The 20,554-nt window shown below is 32.6% G+C and overlaps 2 protein-coding genes across 3 annotated transcripts; both read right to left on the bottom strand.

The window, feature by feature from the left end:
• Positions 1 to 1,451: 1,451 nt before the first annotated feature.
• LOC143080928 (uncharacterized) lies at positions 1,452 to 9,434 on the bottom strand. Its single transcript, XM_076257092.1, has 6 exons — positions 9,289 to 9,434; positions 6,507 to 6,671; positions 5,404 to 5,541; positions 4,725 to 4,841; positions 2,822 to 2,939; positions 1,452 to 1,841 (listed from the first exon to the last, which is right to left on the bottom strand). Exons 1-6 carry the CDS (start codon positions 9,326 to 9,328, stop codon positions 1,619 to 1,621), a joined length of 801 nt encoding a protein of 266 aa, XP_076113207.1. The 5' UTR covers positions 9,329 to 9,434; the 3' UTR covers positions 1,452 to 1,618.
• A 5,358-nt stretch (positions 9,435 to 14,792) lies between these two features.
• LOC143080927 (uncharacterized) lies at positions 14,793 to 19,171 on the bottom strand. Of its 2 annotated transcripts, none has more exons than XM_076257090.1 (6): positions 19,047 to 19,171; positions 18,443 to 18,512; positions 17,742 to 17,879; positions 16,829 to 16,945; positions 15,969 to 16,086; positions 14,793 to 15,193 (listed from the first exon to the last, which is right to left on the bottom strand). In XM_076257090.1, exons 2-6 carry the CDS (start codon positions 18,489 to 18,491, stop codon positions 14,974 to 14,976), a joined length of 642 nt encoding a protein of 213 aa, XP_076113205.1. In that variant the 5' UTR covers positions 18,492 to 18,512; positions 19,047 to 19,171; the 3' UTR covers positions 14,793 to 14,973. The 2 variants fall into 2 exon arrangements, with proteins under 2 accessions (XP_076113205.1, XP_076113206.1); XM_076257091.1 differs by having other exon boundaries at positions 14,923 to 15,193; positions 19,038 to 19,081.
• Positions 19,172 to 20,554: the final 1,383 nt, after the last annotated feature.

Below are 20,554 nucleotides of genomic sequence, written 5' to 3'. Positions count from 1 at the left end.
AAACTCCAAATTGTGCACAAGTAACTAAAATTAAAAACAATATAAGACTTACAAAGGCCAGAGGCTCCTGACTTGGGTCAGACGCAAACACGCGGCGGGGTTAAACGTGTTTATGAGATCTCAACCCTCCCTCTATACCTCTAGCCAATGCAGAAAAGTAAACGCATAACAATACGCACATTAAAATTCAGTTCAAGAGAAGCCCGAGTCTAATATCAGAAGTTGTAAGCAAAAAACTGACATGGTATCTATGATGAGTTCATAATTGTGAAAAAAATGTTAACACGTTTTTATAAGCATTGTGGTTAACACTAAAAGCTGGCTTAACTGTAAAATATTTCACACACTGTTTCACATTTCTGCTATATTTACATCCTGAAATCCGCAAACACTAATATTTGTATTTTTCAAATGTATTCTTGTTTTTTTTTAACAATGACGGCTAATATGTGCAATTTCTATATTTTGTCATGCACAATGAAAAGAAAAGTGAGAATTTAAATGGGGAATGTGTCAAAGAAACAACAACCCAATCAAAGAATTAAAAAAACACTAAAGGCCGCCAATGGGTCTTCAACACAGCGACAAAATCCTGTACGCGGAGGCATACTTCAGCTACCCTATACACACAAAGTTGTACTGGTTCAGTGATAATAGAGGCCATACTAAACTCAAAACATATGAATGAACTAACATTATAATCATACATTACTAACAAAATCCATAGTCTTTTAACTTGGGACAGGCGCAAAAACGAACAATCTGTTATTATGAAAAATCTTGACAGCCACGATTTTTGTTCGTTTTGTCAAGAGTGCAACTCTGTTTTAATCCATTATTTGAATCTACGTGTTTATCATATTTAATCAAAACGATTCAATAATATGGGTTAAGACAATACCTGAAACATCACAGGTCCTCTACATATATTAACTGCACAAGAAAACCTTTCAAAAATAAAACTTCATCAAAAGCTGCTATGTTTTCGGATCAGACACATTAATTTATGTTTTGATGGTTCACTCATTAATTAAAGGAATAGATTTCTGTTATCTGCCCAAAACACAAGTGGTTTGATAATCACATAAACAATGTTTAGAGCGAACCGACTGTAATTGTTATTATGAAAGGAGTTTTAAAGTCAAATTCAAAGTTTCGTGAACTAAGCCAATAGACTGAACGAACTCATTTACAGCATATTTTGTAAAAGAAATCTAATAGTAGCGAGGAATGTGCCAAGCCAATTGGTATTTTGAAAGAACAAAGCTTTTCGAATAAGCATATTAAGGCTCACACAGAAAGGGGAAGAATGGTTGGAACCCCCATTATTACGATGAATACTTTTAAATGTGGACATATAATTGGAACCCCTTTTAAAAATGGCTGCATCCGCCACTGATCAATGCATTTTTCAAATGTTATGCAAACAATGGCTATTATCACACATGATGTTGATTATTTATATTTTATTACAGAACAAAATCCCAGAGTATAAGAGAAACCAGTAATTTAAGAAGTAAAGATTAAAAACCATTAAAATAAAACGTGATCTTCCGGTGTTGGATAATTGTCAGAATTTATCAGGGTTTATAATGACAACAATAGTTGAATAAAGTCATTAAGAATAATAACAGTAATATATTCTGGTTCTCTCAGTTTTCTTTGGGTGGCTTCCACCATCGTAACTAGTGTTGTTATGAATATCCTCGTCATCTGTTTTCACAAACTCCTCACGTGCGCTCATTCCACGTACACGCTGACATAATGTTGATGTGTAATGGTACAAATAGAAGGGTTTACTTGTTGGTAACACTATGCTTTTGTAGGAAGGTCCATCAGATCTATTAAACAGAGATGCAATAATTTGAATAAACTCATCATAGATGCCAGAACTAAATTTTGTATATACGCCAGACGCGCGTTTCGTCTACAAAAGACTCATCCGTGACGCTTGAGTCCAAAAAAGTTAAAAAGATCAATAAAGTACGAAGTTGAAGAGCATTGAGGACCAAAATTCCTTAAAAGTTTTTCCAAATACAGCTAAGGTATTCTATGCCTGAGGAAGAAAAGCCTTAGTATTGAAAAAAATCAAAATTTTGTAAAAAGTTAATTTATAAATATAACCATGCCAATGATAATTCATGTCAGCACAGAAAGTGCTGACTAGTGGGCTTGTGATATCCTCGGGGAAATAAATCTCCACCAGCAGTGGCATCGACCCAGTGGTTGTAAATAAACTCATCATAGATACCAGAACTAAATTTTGTATATACGCCAGACCCGCGTTTGAAATTATTATAAATGTAGACTGTCTTCTGTGAAATACAGTCTTTATTTGTGACCTATGTCTGAACTTAGTTTGTAATTTCGTGTATGATCAACTCATCTGCAAGTATTCTTACTTTTCGTGTAATCTGACAGACGTTTTGAAGCTTACTTTTTTCTTTAATTTTTTATACGAACTTTGACATTGGATAACTTCCCTTTTATTTGATTTAATTCCTGAGAAACAATAAAAAAAATGTAATGCGGGTTTGCTCGTACCAAGTCAGAATATGACAGCTGTTTTATATTCGTTTGATGTGTTTGGGATTTTGATTATGACATTGGATAATTGGCTTACCGTTTTGAAGTTTCATTTGATTTTTTTTAAATAAGCGACGAATTCTCAAAATGTAATTAAATGATCTCAAAGGCAATCATACTTTTCTTATCCTTATTCTGATGTGATTAACAACACTTATAAAGTATTAACATGAAGTATAAAATTTACATACAGATACATTCCTACAAAGAAAGAATGTTTTGAATAATGATTTACCTGCAACAGTAGTATATCCTTGTGTTTCTATTATAGGTTCCATCTGGAAGAATTCCACTCTTTGAATTTGCATTGTTGTGGTCTTCATCATTCCAATATATACTGCCTGTCCTAAATCCTATACAAATAAATTCGATCTTACTCTTTATATTTGGCAAGGATAAAGGATTTTAAAAAGCTGCAAGTTAAAGTCACGCGTTGTAATTGAATTGTCTGTTCAATTACATATTGATACGAACTTTCTTTTTCTAATAACTGTTCCATGTTGGTATAACGCTTTATGGAATCAAAACCAAAATAAAAAAAAAATATACTTATAAAAGGGACGAAAGATACCAAAGGGACAGTCAAACTCATAAATCTAAAACAAACTGACAACGCCATGGCTAAAAATGAAAAAGACAAACAGAAAAACAATAGTACACATGACACAACATAGAAAACTAAAGAATAAACAACACGAACCCCACCAAAAACTAGGGGTGATCTCAGGGGCTCCGGAAGGGTAAGCAGATCCTGCTCCACATGTGGCACCCGTCGTCTTGCTTATGTGATTAAAAATCCGGTAAATAGTCTAATTCGGTAGGTCACATTCATGAAAGGGAAGGGGATTGTAGTTACGACGTAAGGAACATATCCGATATCATTTGTGAAACGGTTATTCCATAACGGTCAACCAACTCGTGATGGCGTCCGTAAAATGTGCGAAGGGATGATTTCAACTTCACCACTTGGTTTAATAGCTTCCTTGTGAGCAGTAACCCTCTATTAAGAAAATCATGATAGGAAATGCAAGCACGGGAATATCGTATCAATTGGGAGATATATACCCCGTATGCAGGTGCTGCTGGAATGTTGCTACTTAGAAATGGAAAGTTCACAATTGGAAAGCTGAAATCATCTCTTTTGTCGTAATGTTTTGTTTTCAACCGACCCTCATTGTCAATTTCTAGATGTAAGTCAAAATATGAAGCCGACTTAACTGTATCTGTAGTATCCTTTATCTCCAATTCGATGGGATAAATGCGTTCCACATAGTCACCAAATTTTGAATTGTTTAGTGAAAGAACGTCATCTATATAGCGGAAAGTAGAGTTAAAGGATATTGCTAACTTCTTATCTTTCTTCCTAAAGAGTTCCTGCATGAAGTCAGTCTCATAATAATAAAGAAACAAGTCGGCAAGTAGAGGGGCACAATTTGTTCCCATTTGGGATGCCGACAGTCTGTTGAAAAACACGTCCTCCGAACGTTAAAACTATTTCAAGCCCAGGTAGAACCGCAGGGATATGTATTTTATTGTTGTCGTATCAAATGGTACCATTTGTATTTATCTGGATGAGCTTTACGACGATAATGATCTCCTTAGTAAGGCTAAAATATTTAAAACAACAAAAAAAAAACATAAATGAAACGCGCTGATAAATCGAAAAACTTAAACAGCTTTTTACAACCACCGAGTCGACGCCAATGTCACTTTTGGTTCCTTGATATGGTCATATTGATCCAGTAACCGATTACTCAACTTTGATAGTTTACTTAGCTACCCACACAAACAATTACATTGTTAAAACGAAAACAATTTCAGCTCAGCAGTCAGGTCTTCAGTCTTACATGATTTTTAATACTCCTATCTACAATTGTCTGTTTATAAATTTTGAAATCATAAAAAACTAAGTTTTAACCTCACTCAGACAAAGTTCACTTAAGATGGATTTGGCTACTAATATTACTAATATTAGGTTCTTTCGTCAATAGTTTCAGTTCTTATAAATCATAGGCTTTTAAATATTAAGCTTTGAGGGTTCCCGATGAAGGTAAACCCAGAAAAGGGCTTCGGACGCATGAAATTATATACGTGTTTTTGGTCTTTCTTTCCAGAGCCAATAAAATGTACTGACTTACCAGAAGGACAGGAACCACCTTTCCTGGCAATACAATAATTTCCTCGTGGCCAGGATGCTAATCCACCATATTTTGTTTTGGTACAGTAACACAGCTTTGTGTTTTTGCCGAAAATACCTGGTTGTATATAACAGTAATTCGTATATGCATATCTATCACATAATTTAGAATCAACTGGACAGTGTCAGACACATGTTCACAACTGTCTTTCGAGTCATATCACATTCGAACTCTGTTATTTAAATAGCATCGGGTTGATATGCCATGATTTATTTTTTCTTAATCATACAATGTACAAAGTGATCTGTTTGCGCCTCTTTTTTCAATTTATGTCTGATTTGTTTGTTTTTTGTATAAACGTTGAACAGACCGAAAGAAACAAATAACCGACAGAACTACAAGACACCATAACATAGTTTTATGGATGGTTTATATGATTCAAATTATTATTCCGATGCATATATATAGTCAACAGTTGCTAACAGCTACAAAAAGTACATATCAACACATACCGATAAATCAGTCATATTGGATTTTCTAAAAGAAATAATTGGATATATTTAATAAGCTATTGCATGTTAGGTTGCAGTATCTTTGAATTATGCCTTGAAAATATTTAGCTATAATTTCACAGATAAAAGTTTATAAGTCCAGTAAACAAATAATATATCGAACTTACCATAAAAGTGATGGTTGTATCTGACATCGTTCACATTATGTATATCTTCATTATCCTGATATATACATCCTTCTGCCCATCCGACAGGGCATCCTGATTTTGATTTTGGAAGCGAGTACCTTCCACGTGGCCAGCTAACTTAAAATGAGTATAGATTGTTTTACACATTTTATACATGCAGCACTTTTTTAAATTAAATTATAACATTAGGTTTTATCAAGTTATAAGCTTGGTATCGGTAGTTTTTCATCCACATGATTATATTGCCAAGTTTACATTCTCTGAGGTTTAAATATTTTGCTAAACATAGTTATTGCATTCAAACTATTATTTTGTTCATTTACAAGCAGGGCAAACTCGATACTATTCAAATGGCTTACAAAAATCAAATAATAAAAATGGCTGAAAAGTGCAATAACGCAGAAGCCATAAGAAATATTAATATCATTCGGTGATCTATGAAATATGAATATCAATTGGAAGATAATCGTGGTCATCTGAGATATTTTAATATACCATAAAGGTCAACCATCCCGATACTGATATCCCATAAAGTTCAACCAACCCGATACTGATAATCCCATTATGGTCAACTAACCCGAGATGACGTCCATAAAACACTGAAGTCTAAAACCTTCAACATGTTCAACAAAATGAAAAGAAAACCTATTATCTACATTAGATAAAAATCAGGGCGTACGGGATGAGTTTCTGGAATGCTATAAACATTAATAATGCAAGAGTCTAAACAATCAAACGATTTAAGTCCCAAACAAAAATAACATTCCAAACCTAAGCGATACATGTAGTTGTTTCTCTGTATTTTTTTTCTGTCTGTCGCCTTTAACCTAAGCGATACATGCAGTTGTTTATGCTCTGTTTTTTTTCTGTCTGTCGCCTTTAACCTAAGCGATACATGCAGTTGTTTATGCTCTGTATTTTTTTCTGTCTGTCGCCTTTAACCTAGGCGATACCTGTAGTTGTTTATGCTATACCTGTCTCCGCCTGACTTCTTTACATACCTATGACACAACCAGTCACAAACATTAATACGCCGGTTCCAGTGTAATCCAGCGGGACAGGGCACTGTATTAATATATTACCTATGACACAACCAGCATTTGAGGGCCAGTCACAAACATTAATACGCCGGTTCCAGTGTAATCCAGTGGGACAGGGCATGGTATAAGAAATGCCATGTCCACATTGTATGAAAGACGAACAGTCGTTTGGATTGGGCAAGTATCCGTTGATTATTGTACTGCAATCTGTAAAATATTATAAAAACTGAGAACACCCTCCATATGTTATAAATATTCTGGCATTTCATAATTAAATCGACTGATCTTTTGTTGAATGTTCTCTTAATACTTGTATAGTTTGATAGCACTTGCATGTTGATTTTGGTCTTGTTTTAAGAACTAAAAAAGGAAGTCTTATAATGTAGTTCTATTATCTATAAGCAACTGGAATGAATAAAAAAATGTCTTGCATTAGACATTAGGGTTGTCGAAGTTAGAATATTTTTAACATACACGTGTGGACACAGATCAGAGTGGATAGTATATTTGGGAGTTTTATTGACAGTGATTTCTGACATAAAGAGTTCTTTGTTTTTTCTACAATAAGTTTCTATGTTGAACTGTGGTGCACAGTGACAGCAATCCTGTACCAAACACTAAAAATAGCAGTGTCTTTTATCTAATATTACGTTTTAATGTTCAAGACTGTCGTGAAGGAGACACTTATTTAAATCAGTGTCAATCATTCAGATGTATTATTTAAATAAAAAACTGCTTTTGACATCAAATCCGCACATTGGCCAAAATACTATGACTGCTTCATGTAAATAATATGTTCGTTCCTGTAATCAAATTTTGTGCATTTCAAACTTTCCATTCGGGACCCGAAATTCCTTTCACAATTGGAATAACTTCTTTTTAAATACATTAACATTTTTAACAATGATCCTTTAAGAGAACATAGCTAACTGAGTGAGCGCCAATGCTGCAGAGATTTACGTTAAGAAAAAGAAGATTGCATGTATTGCCAAAGGATTCCGATAAAAAAGGTTCCACAATTTTTATTTCGGATAGCAGGAAAAGCGGAAAATAAGATGCGGACATTAGGTGCATTTCTGCATGGTTTGATTCTAATATGCATGGCATCCAAGAACCTGCAAGCATGTTATATTTGTATGGTTCTATTTGTGCTCTTTTGAGGTGTTAATTTCTTCTTTGTTGGCCTTCAATTGTCCACAAAAAAACTGTAAAACTTTTTTAGGATCTGCCCATATCATTAGTAAATGATTTTGTCTAAATGTCGGAAGTGTTTTTTATCAAGCTATATTATGGTTTAAGTAACAACAGTATACGAAATATGGCAGATACCAATACAGATGATCTTAACTCCTACAAACTGATAAACGTTCTTTTAGATTGATACGAAAAGTACTGAAGTTGCAAAACTTGTTTCCCAATCCACTATAAATAAATATGTTTAAACTGATTCAAGAATCATGTTCATCTCAGTGACGGGATTATGGAGGGGAAGATCCGAGGATTCGTCCCCACCACCTTCTCCCGGGTCGGGAACCCCTTTAAAAATTGGCTGGATCCACCCGCTCGTATGATTTTGTTATCATAATTGATTACAGCTAGTAGTAATAGTTTTGTAGACTTTTGAACATAATATATATATATATATATATATAATTAGAAAGGATTATGTGTGTAAAAACACACTGTTTAGCAATTATCATGTCCCATTACACAGTGTGACCTCTAAAACGTTCAATCGACCAGAATATATAATATGCAGACGAGGCGAATCGATGGTGAAGGAGTATTCAGAAAAATTAAAAATATCATATAATAAATCAAATGATACTTTAGGGAAGTGGAAAGAAACCCTATTTTTAAAGCATGTTTTTAATATAAATTCCCTGTTAGAGATTAATGATTAAGTATGAATATTCCTTCGAGCTTATTCGATTCTTAAATTGAGGGGTGGTAACTGCAAAAGAAAAATTCGAGTCGTTTGCACCGGTATAACGTTTACCTGGATAGAAAAAAAGTAGGTCCAGTAAGGGCCAATTTTGGCCTCAAACTTTAAGTTCATCTGACGAAAGAATTCAGACACGTTTTAAACACTTAAGTGTCTAGTTCAGTTGATTCAATAAGTTTATGTGAACTGATTTTAACTGATTAACGCATTACAAACGTTCCGATTCTAGCTTAAATATGAAAAATTTATCAAATATGCCCAAAAATGTTTCAGATGGTTTTTTTCAAAAATGAAAGTGGCCGCATCCGTGTTCATCCTCAACCTTTATATATGTTATATAATATCATAAAATACAACTTACATTTCTATATTAAGAATGGACACGAATGCGGCGACATTCATTTCATTTTTCATTAAAATTTAACAAAAGTGCTAAAATTGTGAAGATTGTGAAAATTTGGTCAAATGAATATTTCTTTTGTTTAAATTGTTGTTAAAACAATACAAATATAAATTAATTACTTGCTTTTTATATAAACGTGAAATTGTATGACGTGTATAGATGATTGAATGCACAACGTAGAACTACTTAAATCTGTTTTTTTCCATAGACACTAGATATACATTTTAATGCACCAGAGGAAAATTTGACCTCTAGTATACATATATATTCATTATAGCTTCATTTTTGATGTTATAAAAGTAATTCAAAGGGGAATTTTTGAGATAAAGGACATAATCAATATATAAGTGAAAAGTTAAATGTTCGTTAATATGATTCTTTTTTCTGTGAACGATATTGTACAATATACATACATCAAATACGGTATATCAATATAAAGTACCTCATATGTTAGGAGGGAAATTTACAAAACCTACCTGCACAAACAGATGAAATCATCAAGAACAAAATATACATATTCCCGATCTTTATTCTTTCCTATCTAATTTGTTAAAAGTAAAATGACTTTATAACATATTTTACTTTTTTTTGTTTGTTAAAAAACACGACGGATGCGTGGTACAGGATCTGCCTGTGCTTCCGGAACACATGATATCACCCACAGTTTATCTTTCTATCGTTTATCTTTTCCTAAGCTGTTGTTTCTCTGTTCATCTTATGAGATTGAATACTCATCTGATGGCTTCCGCTTCTTGTTATTTTTTAAGTCTGATACCCTCTAGAGAAAAGAAGCATACGTGTTTTTGTTGAAAAAAAAGATATCTTGATTTATCATTTGGAGATCCTCAGATTTGTTTGTCTGCGCAATGTGTGTATTGTCGAGGGGAATCTTCTTTCCATTGAGTACAACTTTCCACCAGTTTTCTTGTTCAAGATGGCAACAAGGTTGCTAAAACAGTCGATCTTCTGTCTTTTTAAAAACATGTGTTATCTATTTGGGTTTTCACTAAGGTGGAATTGTTTAGTTTTGCTTTCGTCATTTGTGAACAAAGGAATAATTTAGCTTTTTTTCACAATGGTAATTTGTCTTTGAAAATTGGCATTTCAAATGAAAACAATTGATTCGGATACCCAAACTTTCCCAGTACGGGTTATTATGAGTAAGTGGAAAGTACATATAAATCGCCAATAGCTCATGAGTGTCAAATGAGATTGCATCATAGACTAGAAAGGGTAAATGTGTCGTATGAGCCTCTATGGCTGATAAGAGTTTCAGGTTAATACAAGATTAGTTCATTTGACATATGTTCTGTTTACAAGGATATAAGAGTTTGAAAAGATAAAAAAGCAAGACGAATCTATTGCACACATTTACATATTATTTTACATACAAATAAATTGAAGTTACTATGTACTATTTTTAATGTTGAGTGTGTTGCAAGTTTTTTTTTTTTGGTTTCCGTTATAGTACATCCTTGTCGTCAGTAATCTCTATCGAAAATGCAACTTTAAGTATAAGTTATTAAACATAGCACAATTTTCCATTATATATAGTTATCTTCGTTAAAATGAGAATTCCCCCCCCCCCCCCCCCACCCACCCATAAAAGTATCTTAATTAAACATGTTAAATATACAGTAATGTAAATTTCGAAGATTGGGAAGAAAAAAGTATGATAGAATTCATATTGAGTGTAGTGTTACGAAGTATTGAATTGAACGGATATGATATCTGCGCCGGAGATTGCCTTCTTGCCAACTTATGTGTTTAATCTTTTTGTTTTGCCATATGATTAAGGTCTTACAGTTTTAAATTTCCCTCGGAATTCAGTATTTTTGTGGTTTTACTTTTCACCTTTCATTTTTATTTTATTGAACATAATGTTCACATTGGTAATTCCAGTCGGAAACCCGGTTGAAATAGAACAAAAGAATCGAAGCTCTTTGTTAGAGAAGGCGATAAATGTGTACTGTAATGTTTACTATAGTGACAACAATTTTAAAAGTTAATAGAAACAAACAAAATAACAATTTTCTTTTCAACAACGAAGTGTTTTATTTTAAAAACACCATTTACATAAGTTTTCAATTTATCTAGTACATACTTAAGCAAAACAATTAGATATCAAGTCGACGACATGGGTATCTTTCAAGTTGGATGTAGAAAATGCATAACCTCCGATTGTTTTTAAAAAATTACCACGGACGGAAAACATATCAATCTATTAGTTCAGTAATTTTCGTGTCTGCCCTTCCATTATGTGACTCAAGAAAAAATTCCCCCAAAAGGGTCACAATTGTATCGAAAAGAGAAAATCGAGTGCACCTTTTTATGTTAGGGCGTGTTTGAGTTGAATATTTTGTCTTGATATCGTACAAAGCAAGAATATTTCATAAATCGTCTCGCTTCAGATTCTATCATTTTTATATATCAAAGCTACAGGTTGACTTTATTACATAAAAAAATCACAGTACTAAAAGATGAAATATATGGGTCAAGTGAAATACCTATCTAATGAGTCACAAAAACATAGAAGGTGTGTTCGAATAGCTATTTTTTACTGAAAGTACTTGACGACAGTCTTTCAAGTTGGATGGTGAAAATGCATATTTTCGAAAAATTATAATTTTTTGTGTATGATAACTAGGGTTTATAGTCTTCAACCACTAACAAAATCTAGTCTGCCCTTCCACGAAATATTTAATTAGAATGTTTTTCAATGTTTATGAATTTTCGAAAATTCCACCTGACAACCGATCAGACAATAGTTTTAAGTTCAATCAATGCAGACAAGATCATTTACTGATGCTCATTAGCTAGTTGACACATTTTTCTTTTAAAATACAACTAACATATAAGGATCGTAATGGTGCAATGTGGATAAATTTATCGGTTTCCAAGAGCAAAATTGGTAGTGCGTCATCCCTACAATGGCTTCCATTTTTACGGTTGTGAAAATGAACTGGCGTAATGGGGAGATAATTTTGACGTTGTAGAATCCTGTCTGATTCAGAAGACAGTGATAAAGAATTCAAGGTTGTGCACTGTGGCAAATCTTAGACAGTTAATGATAAAGAAGTCTAGGTTGTTCACAGTGGCAATACATATGACAGCTAATGAAAAAGAAGTCTAGATTGTTTACAGTAGCAGTTCATAAGACAGTGAGTGATAAAGAAGTCTAGGTTGCTAGGAAGAAAGATAAGAAGTTATATATATCCTTTAACTCTACTTTCCGCTATATAGATGATGTTCTTTCACTAAACAATTCAAAATTTGGTGACTATGTGGAACACATCTATTCAATCGAACTAGAGATAAAGGATACTACAGATACAGTTAAGTCGGCTTCATATCTTGACTTACATCTAGAAAACTTTACGACAAAAGAGATGATTTCAGCTTTCCAATTGTGAACTTTCCATTTCTAAGTAGCAACATTCCAGCAGCACCTGCATACGGGGTATATATCTCCCAATTGATACGATATTCCCGTGCTTGCATTTCCTATCATGATTTTCTTGATAGAGGTTTGCTGCTCACAAGGAAGCTATTAAACCAAGAGTTCCAAATGGTGAAGTTGAAATCATCCCTTCGTAAATTTTACGGACGCCATCACGAGTTGGTTGACCGTTATGGAATAACCGTTTCTCAAATGATATCGGATATGTTCCTTACGTCGTAACTACAATCCCCTTCCCTTTCATGAATATGACCTACCGAATTAGACTATTTACCGGATTTGTAATCACTTAAGCAACACGACGGGTGCCACATGTGGAGCAGGATCTGCTTACCCTTCCGGAGCACATGAGATCACCCCTAGTTTTTGGTGGGGTTCGTGTTGTTTATTCTTTAGTTTTCTATGTTGTGTCGTGTGTACTATTGTTTTTCTGTTTGTCTTTTTTATTTTTAGCCATGGCGTTGTCAGTTTGTTTTAGATTTATGAGTTTGACTGTCCCTTTGGTATCTTTCGTCCCTCTTTTGTGAACAGTAGCAAATCTTAGACAGTCAGTGATTAAGAAATCTAGGTTATTTAAAGTGAAAATACATAAGACAGTTAGTGATGTAAAAGAAGTCTATGTTGTTCACAGGACAATTCATCAGACGGTCAGTGATTAAGAAGTCTAAGTTGTTTACAGTGGCAATACATAAGACAGTTAGTGCATAAAAAGTCTAGGTTTTTCACAGAGGCATTTCATAAGACAGTAAATGATAAGGAATCTAAATATACACAAAATGTCACTTTATTTTGATGCATCAAGCCTAGGATGCATAGCTTCTTGAATATGCGAGGAGATATTTTCATGAAGGGCCTTTTACTGCATACCGAAACAATTATGTTATTAAAGATATTTGTACAAAAAAGAAATAGTTAGAAAAATTATGTTGACGAGTTATGCGTATACAAAACTTTGAATATTTTCAAATTTCTGACTCTAAATATTCGAACAACACTTATAAGTTCTGTATTAAGACGAAACGCGTGTCTGGATTTGAAAAAAAATCAATCATGGTATATATGATGAGTTTATAATTGTGAACAAAATTGTAACATTTGTTTTTATAATCATTTTTGTTTACCACTATATTAAATGGCCTAACTGTAAAACATGTCGCACGTTGTTTTACATTTCCGCTATATTTATATCCTGAAATCCTCAAACACTATTGTTTTTATGTCTTTTTTTTTTAAATGCATCCAATAAGAGTTGTGTTTCTAAACAATGACCGTTTGTTTGTGCGTTTGCTATATTTTGTCATATACAATAAAAATAAAGTAGAGAATGGAAATGTGGAATGTGTGTAAGAGACAACAACCCGACCTAATAATTAAAAAACCCTCAAGACCGCCAAAGGGTGTTCAACACAGAACACAAACAATTCCGTACACGGAGGCGTACTTCAGCTAGCCCCTAAACATAATTATGTACAAGTTCAGTGATAATGGAACCATACTAAACTCAAAAATATATAAATGAACTAAACAATTTTACAGAGGTCATAGTCTACTGACTTGGGACAGGCGCAAAAACGAACAGTCCGTGAAAAAGTTTGACAGCCACATTTTTTATGAAGAAGATTAAAAGTTATTTTGATAATAGCAATACTCAAACGGTTTCCCATAAAGAGTGCATTTCTGTTTTAATCCAATATTTGAAACTACATGATGGTTATCATATTTAATTAAACCAAGTCAACAATATGGGTTAAGACATTATATGAAACATCACAGGTCCTCTACATACAAAGACTGCACGATAAAACTTTACAAAAAGCAAAACCTGATCAAAAGGTGTTCTAAACAGAAACAGTGATTTATTTGTTAGATGGTTCACTCATCTATTAAAGAAACATATTTCTGTTTTCTTTTAAAACTATAAGTGGTTTTTTAATCACATAAAGACTGTTTAGAGCGAATCGACTATAACCGTCATTAGGAAAAGAGTTTTATAATCAAATTCCAATTTTCGTGAACTATGTTCATCAAAACACGATGTTCCTCCTGCCAACATTTTTTTCCATGAACTAATGTTCCTTAAAACTAGATGTTCCTCCTGCCATTTTTGTTCATGAACTGATGTTACTCAAAACCAGATTTTTCTCCTTCGAACATTTTTTTTTCATAAACTGATGTTTTTCAAAACGAAATGTTCCTCCTTCCAACCTTTTTAGAAACAAGAAAGCCAATGGACGATTCATTGACTGCATATTCTGTAGAAAGAAATTTAATTGTAGCGAGGAATGTGTCACGCCAATTGATATTTTGAAAGAACAAAGCTTTTCGAATAAGCATTTTAAGGCTCCCACGGAAAGGGGAAGATGGTTCGTGGGTTGGAACCCTCCCCCTTTTCTTTTTTGACGATGAATGCTTTTCAATGGGAACATATTATTGGAATCCCTTTTTAAAAATGGCTGAATACGCCACTGATTAATGCATTATCAAATATTATTTAAACCATGGTCATTATCACATATGATATTTATCATATATCTTTTATTACAGAACAAATCACAGAGTAAAAAGAGAAACAAGTAATTATAGAAGTAAAGATTAAAAATCACTGCAATAAAACTGTTCTTCCGGTATTGGATCATTGTCAGAATTCACAAAAGATACCAGGGTTATAGTCTATGATGACAACAGTTGAGGAGCTAATTTATTAAGAATAATAACAGTAGTGTATTCTGGTTGTCCCAGTTTTCTTTGGGTGGTTTCCACCATCGGCACTGTTGTTATGAGTATCCTCGTCATCTGTTTTCACAAACTCCTCACGTGCGCTCATTCCAAGCACACGCTGACATAGTGTTGATGTGTAATGGTACAAATAAAAGGGCTTACTTGTTGGTAATACTATCCTACTGTATGAAGATCCATCAGATCTATTAAACAGAGATGCAATAATGTGAAATTATTATAAATGTAGACTTTTTTGTGTTGAAATGCATTAAGTCATTAAGTGGGACCTATGTCTGAACTTAGTTTATAATTTCCTTTTTGATCAACTAGAAGTATAATTATGTTTCGTGTAGTCTGACATACGTTTTTAATTTGTATTTTTACCCCTCTGGTGAGTTAAGCATTTTTCAACTGACTTTATAGTTCGTTCTTATGTTGTACTGGTATACCACTGTCCCAGCCTAGGGGAAAGGTTGGGATCCCGCTAACATGTTTAACTTCGCCCCATTCTGTATGTATCTACCTGCCTTAAGTCGGAAGCCTGTAATTCAGTGGTTGTCGTTTGTTTATGTGTTACATATTTGTTTTTCGTTCATTTTTAGTACATAAATTAGGCCGTTAGTTTTATCGTTTGAATTGTACTAAATTGTCATTTCGGAGCCTTTTTTTATAGCTGACTCAAGCGATATGGGCTTTGCTCATTGTTGAAGGCCGTACGGTGAACTATATTTGTTAATTTCTGTGTCATTTTGGTCTCTTGTCTCATTGTCAATCATACCACATCTTCATTTTTTTATAAAAACAAAGGAAAGGAAGACAACTTGAGATGTGCACTGTCTGATAGTTATCTCAAAGGCAATCATATTTTTCTCTATATTTTTATGTGATTAACAACAATTATCAAGTATTAACATGAGGTCGAAAAATTACATAAAGATAAACTCCTAAAAAGAAAGAATGTTTTGAATAATGATATACCTGCAGCAGTAGTATATCCTTGTGTTTCTGTTATATGTTCCATCTGGAAGAATTCCATTCTTTGAATTTGCATTGTCATGGTCTTCGTCATCCCAGTATATACTGCCAGTTCTGAATCCTTAAAAATAGATTTTGTTTTATCTGTTATCATTATATTTACAATATTAAAGAATTTTCGAAAGCTGCAAATTAAAGTCAAGTGTGAACCTTGAATTATCTGTTTTATTACAAACTTTCTGTTTCTATTAGTTCTGTGGGGCAAAACATATTTTATTTCGGTATACTGCTTTAAAAAAATGAAATACGAAATATTTAAAACTATTTCACGACCTGTGACAGCTGGTTTGACAAACTTTTATGGTAATCGTACCAAACCGTACCATTTTCTGATGTTTTATAAGCATTTACATTTATGCAATGGCACATACGATTCATTGATATGGTCATATTTATCAAGTAACCGATTACTTAACTTTGATAGTCTACTCAGCTGCTCATTTAAAAAATTACATTTAGGTAATGCAATATAATTTCAGCTCAGCAGTCAGTTTTTTTTAGACTTGACATGATTTATAAAAATCCTATCTAAAATTGTCTGTTTATAAATTTTTTAAATTATAAAGAAACTAAGGTTTTAACTCCCTCAGACAAATTTGGCCTTAGATGGATTTGGCTATTTATTAGGTTTTTTTCGGTCGTATAGCTCTTCATTTGTTTCGGTTCTTACAAATCCTTAGATTCAAATATGCTTTGAGCCTTCCTGGTGAAGTTTTACCAGAAAAGCGCTTCGAACCCATGATATTATATAACGTGTTGTGTCCCCTTCTTTTTTTGAAAGCCAATCAAAACTACCAACTTACCTGAAGGACAGTAACCACCTTTCCTGGCAATACAATAATTTCCACGTGGCCAGGATCCTGATCCACCATATGTTGTTTTGGTACAGTAGCACAGCTTTGTGTTTCTTCCAAAAATACCTGGTGGTATATATCAGTAAGTCGTATATGCATATCTATCACATAATTATAAAATCAACTGGACAGTATCGGGTATATGTTAAAAAAAATGTCTTTCGAGTATATTACATTCTAACTCTGTTATTTAAATATCATCGTGTTGATTTGGCATAATTTATTTTTTCTTAATCAAACAATGTAGGAAGTGGTAGGTTTGCGCCTTATTTCAATTTATGTATATAAACTCATCATATATACCAGGATTAAATTTTGTATTTACACCAAACGCGCGTTTCGTCTACTAAATACTTATTAGTGACGCTCGAATCCAAAAAGGTTAAAAAGGCCAAATAAAGCACAATACAAAGTGTAAGAGCATTGGGAACCAATTCCTAAATGTTTTGCCAAATACAGCTAAGGTAATCTATTCCTGAGGTAGAAAAACCTTAGTATTTGTAATGATAATGCATTTTGTTAAATTTGTTTTGTCTATATATTGTTTCTTGTATCAACGTTTAACGTACCGGAAGCAACAAATAACCGACAGGTTCTGAAATACAAGACACTACAAAGTAGTAATTGTAGTAATCGTTTTCACTACAACACTACATGATACAAAAACCCCCAGCAGTTTTACATATCCTGAGACTTCACATTAATTAATTCTTGTGGGTGTATTGCATGATTCAAATTATAATTCAGAGGCACATAATTTACAGTTGCTTAACCTGTTTGAATTATGCCTTGAAAACTTTCAGTTATAATTTCACATATAAAAGTTTATAAGACCATTAAACAAATAATACATCGAACGTACCATTAAAGTGATGGTTGTAGCTGACATCGTTCACATTATGTATGTCTTCATTATCCTGATATCTACATCCTTCTTCCCATCCGATCGGGCATCCTGATTTAGATTTTGGAAGCGAGTACCTCCCACGTGGCCAACTCACTTAACAATGAGTATAGATTATTATATTTAAACAGTGGTATACTACTGTTGCCTTTATATCAATGCAGCATTTTGCATCTAACTGTAGTATTATGTTTTATCAAGTAATGAGCCTGGTATTAGTGGTAAGTTTTTCATCAACATGATTATATCGCCAAACTGATACTTTCTCTGATCTTAAATTATTTTGCTGAATATAGTTATTTCATTCAATTTATTATTTTGCTTTAAATATAAAAGTGAAACTGTATGACGTGTATCGATGATTGAAAGCATAAAATAGAACAACTTAAATCTGTTTTTTCCATAGACCCTAGATATGAATAGTAATGAACCAGAAGTAAATTTGACCTCTAATATACGTTTATATCCATTGCTTAATTTTTATTGTTAAATAAGAAATTTATGATACAAAGGAAATCATCAATATATTAGTGAAAAGGTAAATGCTCGTTAATATGATTCTTTTTTCTGTGAACGATATTGTACAATATACACACATCAAATACGGTGTATCAATATAAAGTACCTCATATATTAGGAGGGAAATTTACAAAACCTACCTGCACAAACAGATGAAATCATCAAGAACAAAATATACATATTCCGCATCTTGATTGGTTCCTATCTGATCTGTAAAAATGAATTTATAACATATTTACTTTTTGTATTAAAAAAACAAGACGGATGCGTGGGACAGGACCTGCCTGTCCTTCCAGAGCCCATGAGATCACCACAGGATTAGTCTTTAGGTTTTTTAGTGAGTTATTTATATTTTTCTCTTTTCGTCGTTTTGCTTTTGCCAAGCTGTTGTTTCTCTGTTCAGTTTATGAGGTTAATTCCTCATCTGATGGCTTCCGCTTCTTGTTTCTTTTTAAGTCAAATACCCCTCTAGAAAAAAAGCATATGTGTTTTTTGTTGAAAAATACAGAAGCCTTGACAACTCAATGTCTTCATCTTCATACTTTTTTTTTATCATTTTCTAATAAAGCATAACTAATGAGTCTTTTTGTTTTCACAAAACGCGAGTCTTGAGTACAACATTTTAATCCTGATATCGATGGTGAGTTTATGAAGTTTTCAACTTGAAAATACACTAAATAAGCTGACGCTTGAAATTATATATTAATATACATTTTAAAACATTAAGATACATACTTCAGATACCTTCGTCTTTAGTAATTTATCCACTACCCTAACATAAAAAAGATGCCTCTTTATGTTAAGTTTTATTCAGTTATATATGAGCGGAAATAGAACCCACTTCATAAATCGATGTTTTAACTACAAGTACACTATTGGTTTAAATTACATTTTAAATTACATTTTAAATTATGTGTAGAAATTAATGCAACAAAAATACATAAAAAAAATACTTATTTTATTATTTATTTATAAAACACAGAAAAGAAAGAGAAATACATATATCTAGACTATTTTATCCCAAAGGATGATTTTGATTTGAAAATAGTAAACATTAACATAGCTTATTGTGCTCAAATTTGAATGAAAAACAATATTTCATTATACATTCTTTTCAAATCATTCCAGGAGCGTAAACATTTTACATAATGAGTTTTTTATACAGTTTTGGAATGGCTTAGATGGTTGATATTTAACATAAAGGTTATTATTATTAATTTTTTTTATTGGCTACTATAAAATTTCTTTAAACATTCAAACTACATAGTTAATTCACATTTATAATATATATCTTTTCTTTGAAATTTTAATTATCCATATTAATTATGCATTTTCTTGATTATGCATTATTGTGTTTTTGATTTTTGTTTTACTTTTAAAATACAGGTCTGTGTTGTAGTTGTTATGCTTTATTAAAAAAAAATAACTTACTTGATTAATAAGTTTTTGTTCTTTTATGAATTTGTTTTTTGTTACCTGTCCTTAGTAAGTGATTACATGTTAGTTAAGCATGTTTCATATATATTCAGAAAAAAAAGCTGGATAGAGCTTTCGTTTTTATTGTTTTATGCATTGTACATCACAATAATGTTATTTTTTGGTATAATTTGATATTTACTTAATATTATCCATATGTATTCTATGTATTAGAACCAGTCGTTTCGAAAATGGATCATCATTTTTTTTAATTGCATATATTTATATTTCAAGTATGCTTTATATATTTATTGAATGGTTTTTGTTTTTACACTAATCACAACCTTATTCTTTTTTCTTGATTCGAGTGTCACTGATAAGTCTTTTGTAGACAAAACGCGAAAATACTGTTTTTGTGTACCACTATTAAATTGTTTGAAGATCCTGATATTTAATTGTGTATTCAATCTTTGTCTTGTCAATGTGAATTTTCTTTCCAATGAGTACAACTTTTCACCAGTTTTCTTTTTCTAAATGGCAACCAGGTTGCCTTAAACAGACGTCCGTTTATAAATTTTGAAATTAAAAAGAAACTACGGATTCAACTCGGGCAAAGTTGACCTTAGATGAATTTGGCAATTTGTTTTAGGTATTTTTTGTCATATAGCTCTTCAACTGTTCCGGTACTTATACATGCGTCGGATTTCAAATGTTTGGCTTTGAGTGTTCCTGATGAAGGTAAATCCAGAAAAGCGCTTCGGATACATGGAATTATTAAACGTGTTATTTCATTTTTTTTCAACGGAGGCATGAAATTATTAAACGTGTTGTATTCA

Source organism: Mytilus galloprovincialis, chromosome 6 (assembly GCF_965363235.1).
Source record: "Mytilus galloprovincialis chromosome 6, xbMytGall1.hap1.1, whole genome shotgun sequence".
Taxonomy (NCBI): Eukaryota; Metazoa; Mollusca; class Bivalvia; order Mytilida; family Mytilidae; genus Mytilus; species Mytilus galloprovincialis.
Note: the sequence above shows the minus strand (reverse complement) of the source record. Positions and strands in the feature narration are given on the sequence as shown.